This window comes from Rhodamnia argentea, chromosome 4 (assembly GCF_020921035.1).
Source record: "Rhodamnia argentea isolate NSW1041297 chromosome 4, ASM2092103v1, whole genome shotgun sequence".
Lineage (NCBI taxonomy): Eukaryota > Viridiplantae > Streptophyta > Magnoliopsida > Myrtales > Myrtaceae > Rhodamnia > Rhodamnia argentea.
In genome coordinates this window covers 25321708-25341078 of record NC_063153.1, presented here as the reverse complement: position 1 = coordinate 25341078, position 19371 = coordinate 25321708, and the positions used below count along the sequence as shown (strand labels likewise).

Here is a 19371-nt window from a genome sequence, read left to right as displayed (position 1 = left end):
TTGAGATCACAAGAGCTACGTCGTTGTGAGTCGAAAGAAGTGGGATCAAGTTCACAAGAGCTACGTCGTTGTGAGTTGATTAAATGTCGAAATCGCCAAGTGCATATGTCTTCACGATTCGATAAAGGGGAACCAAAATCATAAGAGCTACGTCGTTATGATTTGGTTTGGATCAAAAATATGGGTGCTTATGTCTTCATGATTTGATAAAGGAGCCGAAAATCATAAGAGCTATGTCATTATGAGCCGACTAAAGGTCAAGATCACCAGTGCATACGTCTTCGTGATTCGATACTGAAATCATAAGAGCTACGTCGTTATGATTTGAAGAGATGTCAAGATCGCCGAGTGCATATGTCTTCACGTCCCCGAGATTGAAACCATAAGAGCTACGTCGTTATGATTTGATAAGATGTCAAGATCGCCGATGCATATGTCTTCACGTCCCGAGATTGAAACCATAAGAGCTACGTCGTTATGATTTGATAAGATGTCAAGATCGCCGAGTGCATATGTCTACACGACTTGACGGAAGAGGCATATTGCCCGAATTGAACAATATTTGATGGGAGCACCATCGAATGGAATCGATAAGTACAAAAGGGGCATATTGCCCGAATTGAATCATAACAACTATCATGAGAAGAGTTGTTAATTTGAAAAGGGGTTCGAAAAACTTACCCGGGTTCTCCAAACGATTAATCAAGGAACGAAGCGATTGTTTGTATCGTGCACTGGTAGGCATTTGCCAACAAAACTTGCTCATTCAATAATCCTTGGATGAATTTCGAGACCTTGGGAGGGAACTCGAACATCGGGAATGTATTACCTATCATAGAATGTCATAGGTAACACACACAAACATATTCAACAATGAGTATAATGCAATCACTCATACTATGGTTCATGCATAACCATTCTGTCAAGTTTGCATTACCAATTTTGCCCAGGGAGGTTCTCACATTACGAATACCTCGAATGTGAGCTGAATGGGGGACTTCGATCCAAAAGGGCTTTCTCTCACTCTCGAGAAAAGCTATTTACCCCGTCTGCGAGGATTCAAGAGAAATCACTCAATCTTTCCATCATCGCATTCGATAAGGATCCAAGTAATCTCGCAATTGATACGACCGAGTCGATCCGGAGGTCTTGATTAGGACCGTAATGAGAGCTAGGTCAAAGGTTTACAAAGGGGACTCCAGGTTGAGTCAAGGTCGCTGAAATGAATTTCTTCATCATTTGCTCCGGATTTACAAGTCAAGGATCCCGCAAAAATGAGAGAGAAATAATCTTGCTCGAACCTCTTCGAGTGATGCTTAAAAGCATTTAACTCTACGTTAACTCAAGTGCCCTAATCAGAAGAGACTTTGGAGGGTTATAACGTAGGCTAGGATTGGGGACCGAGGAACGAAAATGCTCGTTTTGGCTCAGAAATTAAATGAGAAGGGGCTTGACGTTGGTGATCATCGTTGACTAGTCACCGATCTTGGTCTTCCGGAAATGTCTTCGAAAAGAATTGAATGAGGGATGGTAGTTTTCTACTGAAAATTGCACTTTGCAAACCGACTTCTTGGGGAGTCTTCTTCACAACAAGTGTCTGTCAAGGATTTGCAAGAGACACAATGCAAACATGTACATGGAATTTACAACTTAACATGCAAAAATGTACATTCAAAATTCAGAAGTACTTTACAAATGAATGTGCATTGGCCTTACTTTTGGTAAGCACTTTGCTTTTCCTATGCTTGAAATTTTCATATGAGATCGGCCTTTGCTTTTCTTACTCCCGACTCTCATTTTTCTTTTTCTTTTTTCTTTTTTTCGAGAAGAGATTTCTTTTTCTTTTTCTTTGAGAGCTCTTCGACATCTCTTTATTTTGCTTTTTTTTTTTTTTTTTTTTTTTCGAGAGCGGGCCCTTCTCCTTTAAGCTGAGTTTGCCTCTCCTTTTGTTTTACAATCCCATGATTTTGAACCAGGAATTACAACAAACATAAACATTTACAAAGAAAAATTATGTAAACATAAAAAATCTAGCATACAAGAAATGAGTCCATTCGGGAATTCTCTGTTGACCCGACCATCTCCAATTCTAATCCTTGGGAAAATGCTATCTTCGTCTTTGGAATGAGCAAATGATCACCAACAGGGGTTTAAGAAATGAATTTGCAGGCTCAAGTGGGCTATGCAAAGAATGAAGTGTATAGGATAGAGAAGTGAATGCTCTTCATCATCCTAAGGCACTTGAATTAAAATTCGAGTATAAATGCAAAGAAACACCCGAAGATTAATGTTAGTCCGAGCAAGAAAATTTCTAACCATTTACCTCGTGTTCTTGCTGAAATTAACTCGTCTGGACCCCGATGTGGGGTGGTTCTTGATAGGGGTAAAGAAATGAAACCACCGCTCAAAAGGGGTAATCAATGGATCACCCGTAGTGTTTGGGATAGAGAACTGAATGCCTCTGTCATTTCGGCTATCGTACCTTTCGCGAGAAAACTCTTTACCTCGGGGAATGCGGAATTTAGCCATCGTTCAACTCTCCTGAAAAAATGGGACGTGTTTAGGAAAGGATTGCCTTTCATCATCCCGCCCTGCCCCATTCCATACATTCGATGTATCTTATGTAGTTCATGTTCCTTATTCAGAGTTGGTAAATTAAACATGAGGAACAGTCATGCGCAAACTATGCAATGTATGAGTGTTTTTGAGCATATAAAATGCAACAACTTTTTATCTTGGTGGACAGAATTCGCAAGCACATAAGAAACTTCTTAGGGCGTGGATCGTGAGTTGCCCCCGCTCATGCAAATAAGTTGCAAAACTTCATTATCCGGTTCGAGACATGAGATTGTCAAAGGCTCCAGGAATTTGTCATTTCATTAATTTTAGGGAGAAGGGATACTTCCCTATCCGGAAAGGCGGTGACCCTCGTAAAAATCAAAAGGGAAAGCATCAATGTATGTTCTCATGTTCTAAACGAGTTGAAACGATACCGCTTTACCCTTGTACGTATTCCTTGTAAATTTTGAATTTGAAAAGATCGATTCATCTGGATCGGATTGTATGTTTGTGATGTTATCTCTCCGGTTTTGTAACCATCCGGGCTGAGCTTCAATCGGCATTGAACTACGAAGCAAAAAGGTTTTTATTAATCTTTGTACATTGATGCCAAATCCCAGGATCGAACCCGGGACGCCTCGGACCACTGTCATTCCCCCAACCACTAGGCTATGGTGATGTTGATTTTCAACTTGTCATTGACATTCATCGGGATCCGATTGTACCCGGAGAAACCGTCCATGAATGAGAACAATTCAAACCCTTCATGACTTCCTCTTTGATCTTCCGGACCAATTCTGGTCCGGCCCTCCTTGACTTTTGCACCACCGGCTTAGCCGAAAGATCCGTCGGCAAACAATGTTCGACAATGGAACGGTCAAGACCGGGCATATCTACATAGGACCAGGCGAAAATGTCCTGGTAATCCTTCAGGAGCTTAGTCAAGCGCTCAGTCATCTCTTTGGAAAGGTTTGCCCCGATCTTAACATCTTTAGGGTTTTCCGCATCGCCTAGGTCGACCGAGACAGTTTGTTCACCGGTCAAGGGCTTGATCTCCTCATGTCGTTCGAAATCCCGACGAATTTCCTCATAACTGGATTTGGACTCATCTAGGTCGTATACTTCTGAATCCACTAAGTTCCCCTCCCCTTGAAACATAAAGTAACAAAATCAAAAGGACAAACAGGGCTTAATTGCGGTATGATTTTTTTGAAGAACTTTTTTTTTATTTTTATTTTTTCAAAACCGTGGGACATGAATTCTTGAAGAAGCCCAACCCTCGCTTCTTACCATGATGACAAACTTGTTGGTCGTTGGTTATCGTCATCGGGTTGGTTTGGGATACTTCAACAAGATTCGAAAAATGGTGCAATTTTATTGATATGAAATTACATCTTCTAGGAAAGAAAATCCAAGAGTGCAAGACAGAATAGAAATCCAAATGCGATCCAAAACCTAAAGGAAACAGAAAATGTCCCACGTAGGGGATTGCATAAACATAAAGATGTTACTCTGAATCTAAACCCTCCAGTGGATCATCACATATGGCATTAATGAATGATTTGGAAGGTTTAGGCGCCAGGTAAGGTTCCTCCTTATGCGCTCCGTCTTCGATATATAGCAGCAATGGTTACATCATCAAAACAACCGGCGATATCGAAGACTCCTTCATCCTTATTAGCACCAACCTGTCCGATTCCCAGCCCGAATACAACATTAACTTTACCGGAATGATCCGGCAAAGGATTATTCTGGACATTTGGCTGTTTGTTGCCTTGGAATGAGAATGCTTTAGAATCCAGGAGATCTTGAATCCGATGCTTCAAAGACAAAACAGCCATCGTTGTCATGTCCAAGCTCCCCGCAATGGTAATCACATTTCTTCGATGGATCATATCTCGGCATGCTCGTATTATCGGGTCGTAGAGGCTCGGAAGTCGCAAACCTCTCTTACGCGAGAACCGCAAGTACCTGCGACGGGGTTCCCGGTAGAGGGGTAAACCGCCGAGGAGACCGTTGATTCCCTCTTTGTCGTTGCATGCCGAAATTAGCCTCGCCTTGATTAGGAATCTGCACGACCGGCGTCCGGGTCGTGGGTTTTTGGCTGTAGGTCATGTTGACCTGTGGGGCCGACTCCTTGTCTTTCCTTACCACAAACCTCTTAGTCGTCATGGCGACATCACCGTACCAACCTTTCTTCATGCCGTTCTCGATTTCTTCAGCCATTGCGATGAGATGGCTGAATGACGTGGCAAAACAGATCCCAAAATTCGAATTCTCATAACCGCGGCGGGGTGGAAACAAACAATTTCATGAGTTCCCTTTCGGGAGGGACTGGTTTCAGCCTGAGATGCCACATTCCTCCACCTGGTGGCATATTGCTTGATTGTTTCTTCCTTTTTCATCTCAAGTCGTCAAGGTCCTCTCTCGGTGGTGAGCACGTCCAAGTTAAAGCTGAAATGTTTGATGAAAGCATTAGCTGCCTTCTCCCAATCATCCATCCGGTAGATCTCGTAGTCCGTATACCATCTCATGGCAGCTTCTTTTAAACTAGCCTGGAAGGTCCGAACCATTAAGGGACCGTTGGTCGCATGCTTATTCATTCTTGCCTGGTACATCCGGACGTGCTTGAACCCGGGTTGGAAGTTCCATCATACTTCTCAAAGTCGGGCATCTTGAACTTCTCCGGCACCGTGACCTTTGAAAAGACAGACAGTCAATCCGGGGTATGTTGTGAGTCCCCTCAACCTCTCGGATCCTCTGTTCCATTTGGGCCAACAGTTTGACCGTATCACCATTCAACCCGGGGGCCACGGGGTTGGTTTGAGGGATTGGGACTACGGGCGGCGTGCTCGAGTTCACGCCCGTGATGATCACATCCTCTAGCGGCATTGTCGGATAGAGAGTAGCTTCTAGGGCTTTACCGACGTTGTCCGTAGGAGGAATTAGAGCAGGAATGGTTAACGGCGGGCTGGAGGTGGATGATTGAAGTTTGGCGGCAAAGGCGGCCATCATTTCCTCCATCTTTCGGGACATCATCCCTTCAAAGCGCTCGGTCAAGGAGCCAAGTTTCTCATCCAGGGCAGCACTAACGGTGGCGTTGATGTCGGCCATCCTTTTTGCTACCGATCGGGTGATATGTGGAGGATCCGTGATAAATTACCTGTACACAGTAACAAACCCAAAATGAGTACAGGGAGCAAGAATAGCGAGCCGGCCCATGGCGTCCCTCTAGAGTCAAACGAACAAAGTGATTATGACCAAAGGATTGAAACATGTAATTTTCAGTTTGTCCGCTTTTACGAAAAAATTCGTATTAATTCGCACGTTGATCAAAACATGTCCAAATTTTACGAGCTTATAGTTGAGAAGATGATGAACAACTTTTATGTTGGCCAATCGGACTAGAAATGCACGGGTCAAATCAGTTTAATGTGTTTTTCCAAAAAATCACATTCAAAAAACTGTTATAACCGCAGGTAGTTGAAAAAACGAAAGGCCATCTTAAATTATGAATTTAATTCTGAAATTTTGTAGGATATTAGTTGAAACATAGGTCTACAACTTTCATGTTTGGCACTTACTCAAAGCTCGATCGTAGAATTTAGTAAAAATCGCACAACAAGAACAAGCCAAATCAGAAATGAGGACAACCGATGAAATTGTAAAAGCTACGGAAGCAAAGTGCGAAATTGGAAATAAGACAACGATACTCCTAAACCATGGACCAACTCAAAATAAAAATGAGATAATAGGGTAAAAGAGACAAGAAATTACCGTTCATAGGAAGAAAATGTCAATCACAAAGACATGCGCATGAATTGTGAGTTTAAATCTTATTCTATCTATCCCAAAAGACTTTTGCAAAGTGAAATGATGAACGAAACGACATGTCGCAGCCTCGCGCGCAATCATCATGACTAGTCGCAGCCTCGCGTACAATAGTCATGACTAGTCGGGTTCAATCACTTCGGCTTGGTTCGGTCGACAAGGGCAATTCTCATGCATCGTAGCCTCACGTGCATAAGAACGACCCTTGAGCCATTTTTTGAAAAAATTTTCGGGATCCGGATGGGATAACCTTTAGCGAAGCCTTACCGCCAAGGTTAAAGGACCATCTAAATACCATCTTAAAACTATTAGTGTGACTTAGGTCCGGTCACGGGTTGTGTGCAGTGTAGTGCAAAGACGATAAATCATGCACAACAATTAAAAGCAAACACCGCTTCAATGATTCAAAAGTTAAATCACAATTCCAATTCACCAAGCCTCGCAAAACAAAGGGTTAGCCAATCACTCCTCCCCTTATAACTCCCAATCTGCAAAAGCATTTAACACCTAAGAATGAGAATTCAACCAAAGTTTGCCAAATCAAGTGATTCCTTTTTCATGAAATTATCCGGCCTAAGTCCTCTCAAATCCCCAGTGAGTCGCCAAGTCGTCGCGACCTAAAAAATAAACGGGTTTATTTTCGGGCTAATGGATTATCAAGTTAATTAATTAACTAACCTAACTCGGACTCTCCCAAGTCCATACCAAATCGCAACTTAAGATTCAAATAATTAACATGCAACGTGTTTTGAATTGGAGTCGCCACTAATCATTTTCGGTAGGTTGATTAGAAACCTAAATAAAATAGCGGGAGAAAACTATCTTATTTCCGCGAACCGGAGATTTTGAATTCGGGGATTTGGTTACGTCAGATTTCTCTAACGCCCTTTCGGTACCATTTTCATGAAAAATATTTGATTTGGCAATTTTGATGGATTTTACTTGAAATTCAAAGATGCAATTTTTTTGATTTTTTCTTCTTTTTTATGGGGATGTAAAACATTGAACTTTGTACGATATACACCATTGGTGATTTAGAAAGAAAGAAAACGCAGCCAATCACGAGTATTTACAGAAATAAATTAACATGTAATAATGCTAAAATTTGGAACACGTGGCATGTCTAAAATAAACAAACGAATGTTCACACCAAACGATTACATTTTTGTAGATCGAGATAGAAAGGATTACCTTCTATTACACAAAATCTTACTCACATACACGTTATAGTTCCCTTCAAGATCTCGGAGCTGGAAGAACGCGGCTGTCGTCGAAAATGGCAAGCAATGGCGTTGTTGGGTTGCGAGGGCGAAATATGTGTCGGGACTCGTCGAAGATGATGCTCGACTAAAACACTTTTCTTCACTCTCGAATTTTCTCTTCTGATTTTTCTCAAGAACTCTCTTTTTCCTCTTTAAAAATTCTTCTCAAAACTCTCTCAATTCTCTTCCACTCTTCCTAAAAAACTCTCTCAATTCTCTTCTACTCTCTCTCTCAATTCTCTTCCACTTCCCCCTTTTTAAAACTCTTCTCAAGAGCTCTCTCTTTTATAGGCAAAGTTCTTCATCCTTCATTCTTCACCTTCATTTCTTCACCTTCCATCTTCATCTTCTCTTCTTCATCTTCATTTCTTCACCTTCCATTTTCATCTTCCCTTCTTCATCTTCATTTCTTCACCTTCCATTTTCATCTTCCCTTCATTATCTTCCCTTCATCATCTTCCCTTCTTCATCTTCTTTTCATTATCTTCCCTTCATCATCTTCCCTTCTTCATCTTCTTTTGGTATTTGCAATACAGTCCCCGAAGTTCCAAGTATTTGCAATACAGTCCCTGAAATTTTAAGTATTTGCAATACAGTCCTTGAAGTTTCAAATCTTCTCGGTGTATTTTTCCATCCCGTGCCTAGTCTAGACGCATGCTAAATTAAGTGTTCTGCTTGCCCGATTATATGCCAATGCAATGTACGCTAAAAATAAATATGTGAGATGATTTTTTTATAATTTTTATGCAAAAAATAGATTAATCAAAATTTAGGCGTCAACAAGCATAAAATTGAAAGAAAAGACATTTGATTTCTCAGCGAGCTTCTCACCGGAGGCGGACTCAAGATCCAGGTAGCTGCAGTAGAAAGAGTTACATCAGCTAAAGATGACATAACTAATACATGCTTAGAGGGGAAATAATTGAACTCAATCATCATTGGTATTGATAATTTGATCTTGTACAAAACACCAGATCAAGGTAGGTTTAGTTTGAGTAGTTTTTTAGTTTGAATCAGTTTTCTAATTTAAGCCGGTTGGAAGATTTTCTCTATTTTGAATCAAAATATATAAATAATAGGAATTTTTCAAAGTCCTGGCAAAGTCTTAAGGGCGAAAAGTATTTGTGTTACTAGTTGCCGTTACCTATAAATTTAGAGGAAGTTGACTTGCCTCCAACAACCTAGACCTATCAAATCGGATGATCTAGAAGTAAGTTCGCCACATTAAACCATTTATAATGCTTACACGCATTATCTCGCAAAATGCAATCTGAACGTCTCAGGAGGATTCGAGATCTAATGAAGCAATGGAACGTATCTCCCTCGTTTGGTTAATCATCTGAATATCGTGGTGCTGCAAACGTTCTCTTTGAGCTAATTTGGGAGGTGCAGTTTCATGCGAATTGCAAGATTCTTCAAGCATAAGCTGGACGCTTTTAGAGGCCCCAAGGTCTTTGTGCAACTGCTCAAAGACTAATTCCTTCCTCGAGCCATTTAATTGCTTTGAATGGTCATTCGTTTTCTGTAACCATGCCATTACTATAAGCAGCAAACGATCTTTCAGGTGATGACCAATAGGTTTTTCGAACTGGAGCACAAGCTGTTTTCTCACAGCATTGACAAGCTGACCAAAACCTAACTTTTGGTCCAAAGTCGAACTCACCTCACGTTTGCATACATCAAGAAATGGATCCGCACCTCATATTGTCCAAATAAAGAAAGGCATTTGTTTTTTCATAAAACCACCAAACTTCCAGACTCGTAGCGGCCCTCCCGCTGGGGGTTACGAATTTAGAGGTAATGTCGAGTTAACCGATGCTAGTTCTTCCAAATCTTACCTCATGCTAAGTTAGAATTTTCATTTTAACTTAATTAATCTTAGGAGAATACCTGTCAGAGTCACCACCAGTGCGCTTTTGGTACCTAAACTTGATTATTTATCCGAAGGTTCTGGTCCGCTATGTGTGCATGCAATATCTTTTGTTTATTATGGTCCTAGAATGCAACCTAATCATTCAGCTAAGAAAATGAATCACAACTAATGATGTAAAAGCAATCACAGCAACCAAACAAACCAAGCATAGTAATTCAAATTGCATAAACCAGTGAAGTGCAGAAAAATAACTAGATATAACTCGGGCAAAGAGTATAACATGGTCTCGTTATCAAGCCCCAAGACAACAATCCCATGAGCTAAGTTCAAATCAAATTCAATGTTCTAAAGAAACTAATTTTTCCACATCTAAACTAGAGAATCTTAAACTATCCTAAACTATCTTTATTATCTAAATGAAACTAAGCTAATTCTAATAACAAAAGCGAACAACCTAATGAATGACTATTTTTCAGCGTAAATGAGACGTAAACGAGGGAGTAAACAAATATCCGTTGGAATATAGAGGCCATGCCCCAACTTCTCTATGTTTTCCTCTGCTGAAATCCTACCAGGAGAAAAGAAATCAGCTACAATTTTACAGCGGTTCATACAACATATGCATGACTTTGCAAGAACGTGGTGAAGACATACCATGTAAACAGGGGCCCCATGTACCTGGGAAACCCGATCCTGGAGGCCAGCAACAATTCTCATTTCCTTTTCAGCATTAAGCACTAGAATTGATCTAACTTCCACTTTTACGAAGTGCCTGACATTATAGAAGTCAAGAAGGCAATTTAAGGCAGCACACACAATAGCACTCGAACCTGAAAGCCCTGTGTGAGAAATACCAAGTTGCGGTTCAGCAATATAATTAAGAGAGGAATGAAAAGATCAACTTGGTTTTATTCTAAAAAAAGAAAGGGTCTCACAGGAAACTCGAAAGAGACAATCTGGTTAAATCGCATGTGAATCAAACAATCTAGGACCAACCAGAACAGAAGCTAGCTCATTTTAGATGACAAGAGATGAAAAGACGCAATGACAAGCATACGAACGATTGATACCGATGCAGAAACAATATCACTCCTATCGGATAAATGTAGGAATCTAGGATAACGAGGAGTGGTTGACAACAATTCACGCTCAAGCTACTCTCTTTACAGCTCTTCCTTCTTACTATCTATAATCACTGTGGTGGCAGATACTTCAAATTGGGTAAGAAAGAGGAGTAAAGTTCCAGGTCGAGAAAGGATACATCCTATGCACATGACAGATCTAAATAGCATCATTTGGTCAGCCTTATAAAACTTGGGTGATATACAATATCTGCTGACTCCAATAACAATTATCTTTAGAATGCCATTCCCACACAACAATAAAGCAACTTTGACTTTCCTTAATAAATAACTAACAGAGAGAGAGAGGGCGAGGGTGAGACTATGAACTTGCTAAACGAAAAGAAGAAGAAGCCACAACACTATTTATTCAGTAACTAGAGCTAGTGTAGGAAAAATTGTGCACGGCCGTCGGTTGACATGTATAACTTTTTAAATAACATTTTTTGAATTTTTAATTTTTTTCTTGTCTTGTCTTTTCTTTGTTTTAAATTTGATTAAAAACTAAAAAAGAAAAGCTAAAATCTATTTTGTAAAAAAAAAAAAAAAAGCTGAAAAAGAAGAGCAAGAATGGCAGGCTTGCTGGTGATGGGCCGCCGCAAACTGAATAGTCAAAATGTTCTGGTCGGCCGTTGGAATGATCCACAAACTGAATATGATAGAGACTACGGACTTTACAACATCACAGTCCAAGATCAAATCAGCCTCGTCAATCCAATCACAGATGCTTTAGAGCGCTATCTATTTCCAATTGTTTTGTCTATATCGCGAAAATTCGAAGTATGGTTAATGCAAAGAAGATTCCAAACACTCAATTTTTAAATGACACGAGTATGAGCATACTACATCACATTTATTCCACCCTATCCCGCGATCCGTTCGGGCATCATTCTGACTCAGTTCCAATTTTCTGTATTTTCAATGTCAATCACCAATCGCTCAAGAAAGAAGAGAAAGGCACAGAAATCTTACGGCGACTTAGGCATGAAATTATACCAGAAAACGAGCCAACATTCCGATGGCACCAGGCAATGCCGTAAAGATGCTAGAGGAGTTGTCTTCATCAGTTCATCATTGTGCGCTCGAACATTTCTTTGCAAATTAATCTCCAACCCTCCCTCTTAAAAGAGACCATCTAACTGCGGGAGCAACAGAAGCTCAACCCAACACGCTCTCTCTCATTCCGATGGCACCGGGCAATTCTGTTGCATGAGTTCCACGAACGTCCAAGATCCTCAAATTTGCAATTTCCCAATGCTTAACTCTGCAAACTTTGTCCACCTTAAATCCAGCTTAGTCAATGATGTCGACTTATGAATCGAATCGGGGATTTCTGTCAACGAGCCGCATCCACATAATAACAAGTTCCGTAGAGATGTTAGATTGGCTAGGGAGCTAGGTATGTGGGCCAATGATGCACAATAACTGGCATTAAGAGTCTCGAGCTTTTTCAGAGAATCAATGGATTTAGGTAATTCTTTAATCCCTGTCGCACATAGGTTCAGCTGAGTTAACGACACAAGAGATCCCAAGGATTCTGGTAATTCTTTAATCGTTCGACTAGATAAGTTCAGCCGAGTTAACGACCCAAGGGAGCCCAAAGATTCCGGAAGTTGAGCAAGTCGTTCACACCCTGAGGCACTTAGCGTCTTCAGCTTCTTCCAATAATCTCTTGAAATAGGAATCTCTTGTATAGCAGTACCATCCAAGATAAGCTCCCTCAATTCTTCCATTCTACCTACTCCTACCGGTAGCTCCTTCAGTCTATGACAACTCTTGACATTCAAGGAGATGAGGGTCTTGATGTCCCCAATAGAAGGATGAATCTCTTCCAGATTCTTACAATCTTCAAGAATCATAATCTCCATGCTTTTAAAAGCGGACAAGTCGGGAGTTCTTCTTAGAGAAAGACACTTCGAGAGGTTCAGAACTTTGAGCTTGGTTGCTAGCTAAAAGAAAAAGAAGATACCTTAGTCAGATTGGATAGTTGCAACAAATGATTTTCTACTACTCTTAATTTTTTTGAAAATTTAAATTCTCAAAATTACCCATATGCTCCACTACTTCTTTTATTTATATTCCTTGAGAAAAAAACATATATAAATGTTGAGAAAATTTTCCAAAAAGTCTTAAACCTTATGAACCTTTGCCAATTCAATTCTAAACCTTTTAATTTTTGCCAATTAAGTCCTAAACCTTTTCAAATTTTGTCAATTAAGTCAATCCAGTCAATTTTTGTCGAAAATTGTTGATGTGGACGGTCAACCTATATGGCATGGCCAGCCCCGACATAAATAATTTTTTTATTATACTTTAATTTTTGAATTTTTTATTTCTTTTTTTTTTCATAAAGCGGCCGGTGAAGGTCATCGTGCACTTGTTGATTACTAGCGAGGGCTGCAACGCCCTCCCGACCGCAGCAAGATCGTGATGATCTAGGTGAGACCAGCCTTGCCGGCTACACGTGAGGTAGCCTAGCCTAGATCTAGGTGAGGACACGATGGCTCTCGCCGGCCACTTTAAGTGGAAAAAAAGGAAGAAGAACAAAATTAAAATAAAATAATTTCAAAGTAAAATAGAAAATAATTAAAATTTTCAACATCAGCAATCTCCGGCCAAAATTGGTTGGATAGACTGAGTTTACAAATTGTGAAATGCTTTAGGACTCAATTGACAAAATATGAAAGTTTTAAAATTGAATTAGCAAAAGTGCAATAGATTTATGTTTTTATAGATAATTTTTCCAATAATGTTTCATAGCTCGGTTCCCATCCTGTCATTCTATGATGCTTCACCACTTCACGTTTGTTTTATTTAATTGTTTCTTAAGTTATAGTGTTTGGCTATGTCACCACATATAAATGTGTCTTTTCAAAAGAAAGAAAGGAGAGATTGGTGCTACCGGTATGCATTTTCCACATCTTACCTTGAGTGGACCCCATCCTCCCCAGTCCTTTGAAATCCCACTCTTAGACAAATCGAGCACGGCTAATTTCTCCAGATGAAAGTTCACCGCTTCGAAATTCCGAGAAGTAGGCTGCCACCGAAGCCATCTTAAATTAGGAAGCAAGTTCTGGAAGTCTCCAACGAGATCCGCAAACTCCATTTGAAGGAACCTCAAGTTGGTCAGTTCTTTGAATTGTTCACTTGTGTACCTTCTTCCTCGGCCATTGCCAATTTGGAGGGCCTCGATCTTACAAGTGCCCTGCAATTAGGAAACATTATGGACAACTTGTTCTGCATAACTAGATGAGACCAACTATATAGAGAAAAAAGATGATAACTTCAATTTGTTATCACATTATTCTAGTGTGCGCTTCTCATTTTTAACTTTGTGAAATGATTGGTTGTGATTGCATATTATTTATTCAGTTTATGTATAAGTGTGAAACTCAAGAGGGTGTTTCCAAACTTTTCCTCCTGTAACGCCCTTTGCAATTTGCGCCTTTTGAATTCCAAAAAATTATCTTTCTCAAATTTCAATAGATTTATTGCAATTATATCAACTCAGTACTAATTTTCTTTTGTCAATTGAGTTTTAAATCTTTTGCTTTTGTATCAATTTATTCCATTCGAATAATTTTGACAGAAAATCGTTGACATGGATGTCAATTGTTTTACATGGCGTTGCCGACATTGAAGTGAATAATTTTTTAATAATATTTTACCAATTTTCGATTTAATTTTCTTTTATTTTTCTTCCCTTCCTTCTTCCTCCAGTTGGTCACGCAACCTCGGAGATCGGTTAGAGGCGAGGGCTAGCGAGGTGGACTTCGCTAGGGGTGGGCGAGGCTCACCCTTGCTAATGGCTGTCGGGGGCAAGCTTTACGAGCCGGCCACTTGTGAGGGTGAGCCTCTCTCGCCCTTCGTGAAGTCAACCTCGCCAGCCCTTGCATCCGGCCAATCGCTTGAGTCAGCAACCGGGTAAAGGAAGAAGGAAGAAAAGAAAAAATTCGAAAAAGTATTGCTTAAAATTGTTCACATTAGCGCCACATAGGACAACCAGTATCTATGTCAATGGTTTCTTGCAAAAATTGATCGGATAGACTAAATTGACACAAATGCAAAAGGGTTATGACTCAATTAAAAAAAAATTAAGATTGGATTGACATAATTAGAATAGATTTGGGACTCTTGTGGTGAGTCTCCCCGTTTTGAGTGGCCTAGTTTCTTGAGGACTTTCTTTTTACTGGACATACATTATGTTTAGTTTCTTTCTCTGTTTCCTCTATACGTTTATATTGACAAACACTTCTTTTTGAAAAATTAAGTTTGAATAGACACAATTTTTTGAAATTTTTACTGGTAATTTAGAAGGTGTTTCTTTTTGAAATAGCGTGTTCATTATGTGGTTTCCAATTCCTGTTCTTTCTCCAATTAAACAAGCGGCGTGACCACATTAAATTTCGATAGACTCAACTTCACGTGTATAATAAAATTCTCCTTGACAGAAATTCCTTCTTTTGCTGAGGGTGAAATACAAATCATCAATCCTCGGAGCTGTCATTACTCATAATTCAATAATTTTTTTCATTTTGCATCCACCATGAATAAGGCAAACTTAGGCAAGGTGTCCCCTTCGGCAGATTATTTATATGTTTGTTGATGTACTTTAGTTACTTCCATTTGTCTTTTCACTTTTTCTTTTTCGTTTATTTCTTAATAAGGCAAACTTCTTTATGCAAATTCCGTTTTCTTTTCTTGGTGAGAACGTCTTTTTATAACGTCTTTCTTCTTCATATTGCATGGAAAGAATGTTTACATTCTCTACTGTTCAAGTGTTGTCTATCGTAATAGCAGTAGAACTCTTGTGCTAGGAACAATATTGAAATTTAAGATTTTCTATCGTAATGTAATGTCTTGTAATTTTTTAGGATTAATTAGAATGTAAATATGTGATTTCCTTGAGAAAAACACGCACACAACAGAGGAAATAGACAGGACTAAATCCCACAAATGGTATTACTTCGACCGCTAAATCTATACTTAAACCAACTTGAATACAGGAACTGGATACCTAATACTAATAGTCACAAAAGAAGTCAATATACTCAGTCAAAGGAAAGAAAGAGAACGCCCCAAAAGAAATCAAAGAGCAACATCCAAGCATCAATTATGCCATAAAATATGGATACTAGTTTCTCTCGGGAAGAAAATCACTCTATCGACTGGCTTGCAAATCTTGGGATCAATAAATGTTTGAATATTAGTTTCTTTTTGTTACTTCCTACAAAGCTACTTCGTATTTTGTTAGGTGATAAAATAGGGATAACATATTGACAATGTTAAATTTTTATGTTCCCCTTCAGCCTTTTTCATACCAGGAAATTTTTTTTGCATCAAATAGATATGTGGGAAAAGCGTTTGCCCCAGCAATTTATAAACGCTAAGTTTCTTCTAAAAGAGCTTTTGCTGGTAGAAGCGGCAATTTTTGGGGACTCAAGACTCACAATAATTTTTATTTCAAACAAGAAAGAGAAGATGGACTACATTCATCCACTAAGACAAGTAGATAAAACTCTTACCTTGTTGTTGTCAAGCACATCTTTGGCTTCCTCCTTATCCCATAATCTGCTGCGCTCCTGAGGCTTTTCTTCATTTTCTAAACGAACTATTTCTCTTCCAAGATCTCGTAGTTGATCGTGCATCATTAGTTTGTCGTCTTTTTCAATTTCGATTAGGGATGTAAGAATCAATACTTCAATCCCCTTTGCTGGCAAAAAGCTACAGACATCCCACATATAAGTCGGAATTTCTTTGGATGATCCAATAAAAAAACATGCTATATCCAAATATATTTGTTGCACTTCTTTATCTAATGTGTCATAGCTGATCCTCAACGATTCTTGCACTTTCTTATCAGGCACTTTCTTTAATTTCTTCAATGCATCATTCCATGTTTCTTTTGCCTTTCCATGTAAGAATGAACCCATAACTTCAAGAGCTAAGGGAAGCCTCCCAGTTGTAGATACAATAGCATGAGATATATCCTCATAATCACTTGGAGGAGAATCCTCTCCAAATGCATGTCTACAAAATAAGATCAATGACTGATTGAAAGGCAACTCATTGAGTGGGTACAATCTTGCCTTAGCCTCGTCAAGAATATTCCTGTTTCTAGTTGTTATGATGACGATACTTCCAGCTTTAAACCAATTACCGTCTCCGGTCAAAGCTTTCAACTGATTATTATCATCTATATCATCAAGAAGAATGAGGCATTTTTTATTTGAAAATTGAGATTTGATGAAGCCAATTCCCTCATCGACGTTAGACACATCACACGGTTTTCTTGTTATAGAAGAAATGAGCTGCTTTTGTAGGCATTTGATACCCTCGTTCTTAAATGTTTCTCGAATATTTGCCACAAAGCTACGACCCTCAAAATCAATAGAGAGTTTGTTGTATAACACTTTTGCGAGAGTTGTCTTACCAATGCCTCCCATTCCATAAATTCCGATAATCCATGTACCATTTTTCCAAGAATCTTTCTCTTTCAAAATCTGTTCCACACGATCATCAATTCCCACCAACTGTTCAGGAACATTTAGCTGAAAAAGTCTTTTTAACTCACTCATAACTCTTCCAACAACCTCTGCAACTAATGCTGCTTCATGCCTGTCATATAAAAATAAAAAAAAATTTGATATGTGATGATAAAATTTATATTTTGTTTCAAGTATGATAAATGAGAAACTAAACCAAGTTCCTTGGAGAATAACATACCCGTTATCAATTTTATTGGATTCCCATCCTTTCAAGGATTTGACTTCTTTGAGTGCTTCTTCCCATCCCTTCACTTCGTCCATATTCCCTTTATGTGTATTGATAGCATCTCTTAATCGCCCTGCAACATCCCGTACCTGCGAGGGTCCCACTTTGTAAAATATGGGCAATACTATTTGCCCTTTACTTCTCCTGCACTTCAACATCTCAGCTAGCTCGCGAAGGCACCATTTACTGGATGCGTAGTTCTCCGAGATAATGGGGATCGAGATCTGAGATTGTGTAATACTGTGTAGAAGCTCAAGGCCAATCTCCTCACCAACACGGAGCTCATTATCATCTCTAAACACGTGAATTCCTGCATTAACAAGGTTCGTATAGAGATGATCGGTGAAGCCTTTACGAGTATCTGTCCCTCTAAAGCTCAAGAACACTTCATAGGAATTCCCTTTCTGCTGTTCCTCTCCACCTTCATAATCTCCTCCATGCGGAGGGGTCGACGAGGAAGACACTTCGGAATTTGGATCTTCTGAATGAGCGAGAAAACTCAGTTTGCTTCTTATTGTTTGGCCGTACATCATGTGTTGATTGACCAAAAAAGATCAATAGAGGAGATTGATCGAGCAGAACCTTAAAAGAAAGCCAGATTTCACAGTATCAGATCTTCTAATTGTAGAAATGTCTCTCGGAGCTCAATTCGGAGTGTCGTATCAGTTCAAACAAAAATGAAAGAACACTTACACACCTTGATCAGAAGAAAATGGAGCACTCACAAAGGAACCAGAGAAGAGAAAGAGTGAGGAGTCATGGATTACCTGAAGAGTACTCGAACAACAAAATCCACCCGCTGCTGTTATCTCCACCGATTTTCAGCCTTCGAAGCTGGATTACCAACAGCCAAACACTCTCTGCTCTTGGTGCGTGAACAAAGCTGAGCTATTCCTTTCGATTGTGATACTTACGGTACGTTTCTACAGAAAAAGTAGTAAGAAAAACGTCTTACGTATGTTGGCAAATTGGCTTTACAAAACGCGAAGAAAGGGTGCCTTTCTTACAGCTCATTAGATAGTGACTAGCGAAGGTCCAAGGAAGTTGCAGTATAATTTCTTGGCTGTTGAAGGGTCACATCAACGTCCCTTTTCTTTTAAAGGATGGAGCTAGCATCACCCTCCCACCATTTTTGACGGTGAACCGGTCAAATTATAACTACAAACGAAATTTACGGTTTGAAACTTGGACGTTTCGTTTTTTTTTTTTTTTTCCTTTTTACTTTTATGTGTGTTTATTACAAGTTAAAATTAGAAAAAAAATTATAATAAGTACCAGCAATGATTGAAAATATCTGATTTTTTCTTGATTGCAAATCAAATGGCCACTTGATCTCTTAATTAATGAGTGTTTTATGTAAAACACGCGATAATGATATCTGTGTCTACGTTTGAGATTATACCGGACCATAAGATCACTTTGTTATAATTTTTTCTTCTAATTTTAGCTAACAATAAAAATATATAAAAGTAAAAAAAAATGGAAGGTCAAAAGGGGGAAACCGGATCAGCAAGTGATTCAGTTTCACCAAAAGCTTTTGTGGATAGAATTTGACCATCCTACCATCAGAAATTGTGGGATGGTTATGCAAGCTTTTTCCTTTTTTAAATATACTTATGTGATAAATTTTTATGTAGTGTGAGATTGACAGCATATTATGATAATTAAAAATGTTGTGAAGTCTACTCTTTTAAGAATTTGTGCCTCATAACATGCTGTTATTTTTAGACACTGAAAAGTTGTTATGTTAGCAAACTCCTTTTCTTTTCTAGCGAATTGATTCTGTAATAGTTATTGGGTGACTATTATGCTAACGGTCTATTTTTGATAGAAAACATATATAATAATTAATAAAAAATTATTATGGGATTTACTCTTTTAAGAATTCATGGCTCACAACATAAATAATAATTAATGAAAAAAACCATTACTCCAGTAAAATCCATTTTCT

At 39.1% G+C, this 19371-nt stretch overlaps 1 protein-coding gene across 2 annotated transcripts; it reads right to left on the bottom strand.

Moving 5' to 3' along the window:
• Positions 1-11382: 11382 nt before the first annotated feature.
• Positions 11383-18313, bottom strand: LOC115726179 (disease resistance protein L6-like). Of its 2 annotated transcripts, XM_048277032.1 has the most exons (6): positions 18188-18313; positions 17373-18002; positions 16172-17264; positions 13573-13851; positions 11763-12595; positions 11386-11725 (listed from the first exon to the last, which is right to left on the bottom strand). In XM_048277032.1, the coding sequence occupies exons 2-5, from the start codon at positions 17951-17953 to the stop codon at positions 11882-11884; spliced, it is 2667 nt and encodes an 888-aa protein (XP_048132989.1). In that variant the 5' UTR covers positions 17954-18002; positions 18188-18313; the 3' UTR covers positions 11386-11725; positions 11763-11881. The 2 variants fall into 2 exon arrangements, with proteins under 2 accessions (XP_048132988.1, XP_048132989.1); XM_048277031.1 differs by having other exon boundaries at positions 11383-11738; positions 11819-12595; positions 16172-18002.
• Positions 18314-19371: the final 1058 nt, after the last annotated feature.

What these genes read in the sequence shown, in the direction of transcription:
- LOC115726179 (XM_048277031.1), bottom strand. Translation starts at nt 17,953, where the DNA reads ATGATGTACGGCCAAACAATAAGAAGCAAACTGAGTTTTCTCGCTCAT. An exon ending in ATGTGCTTGACAACAACAAG is followed by an intron (nt 13,852 to 16,171) that starts GTAAGAGTTTTA and finishes TCCTAATTGCAG; the next exon opens with GGCACTTGTAAGATCGAGGC. An exon ending in GAGGATGGGGTCCACTCAAG is followed by an intron (nt 12,596 to 13,572) that starts GTAAGATGTGGA and finishes TTTTTCTTTTAG; the next exon opens with CTAGCAACCAAGCTCAAAGT.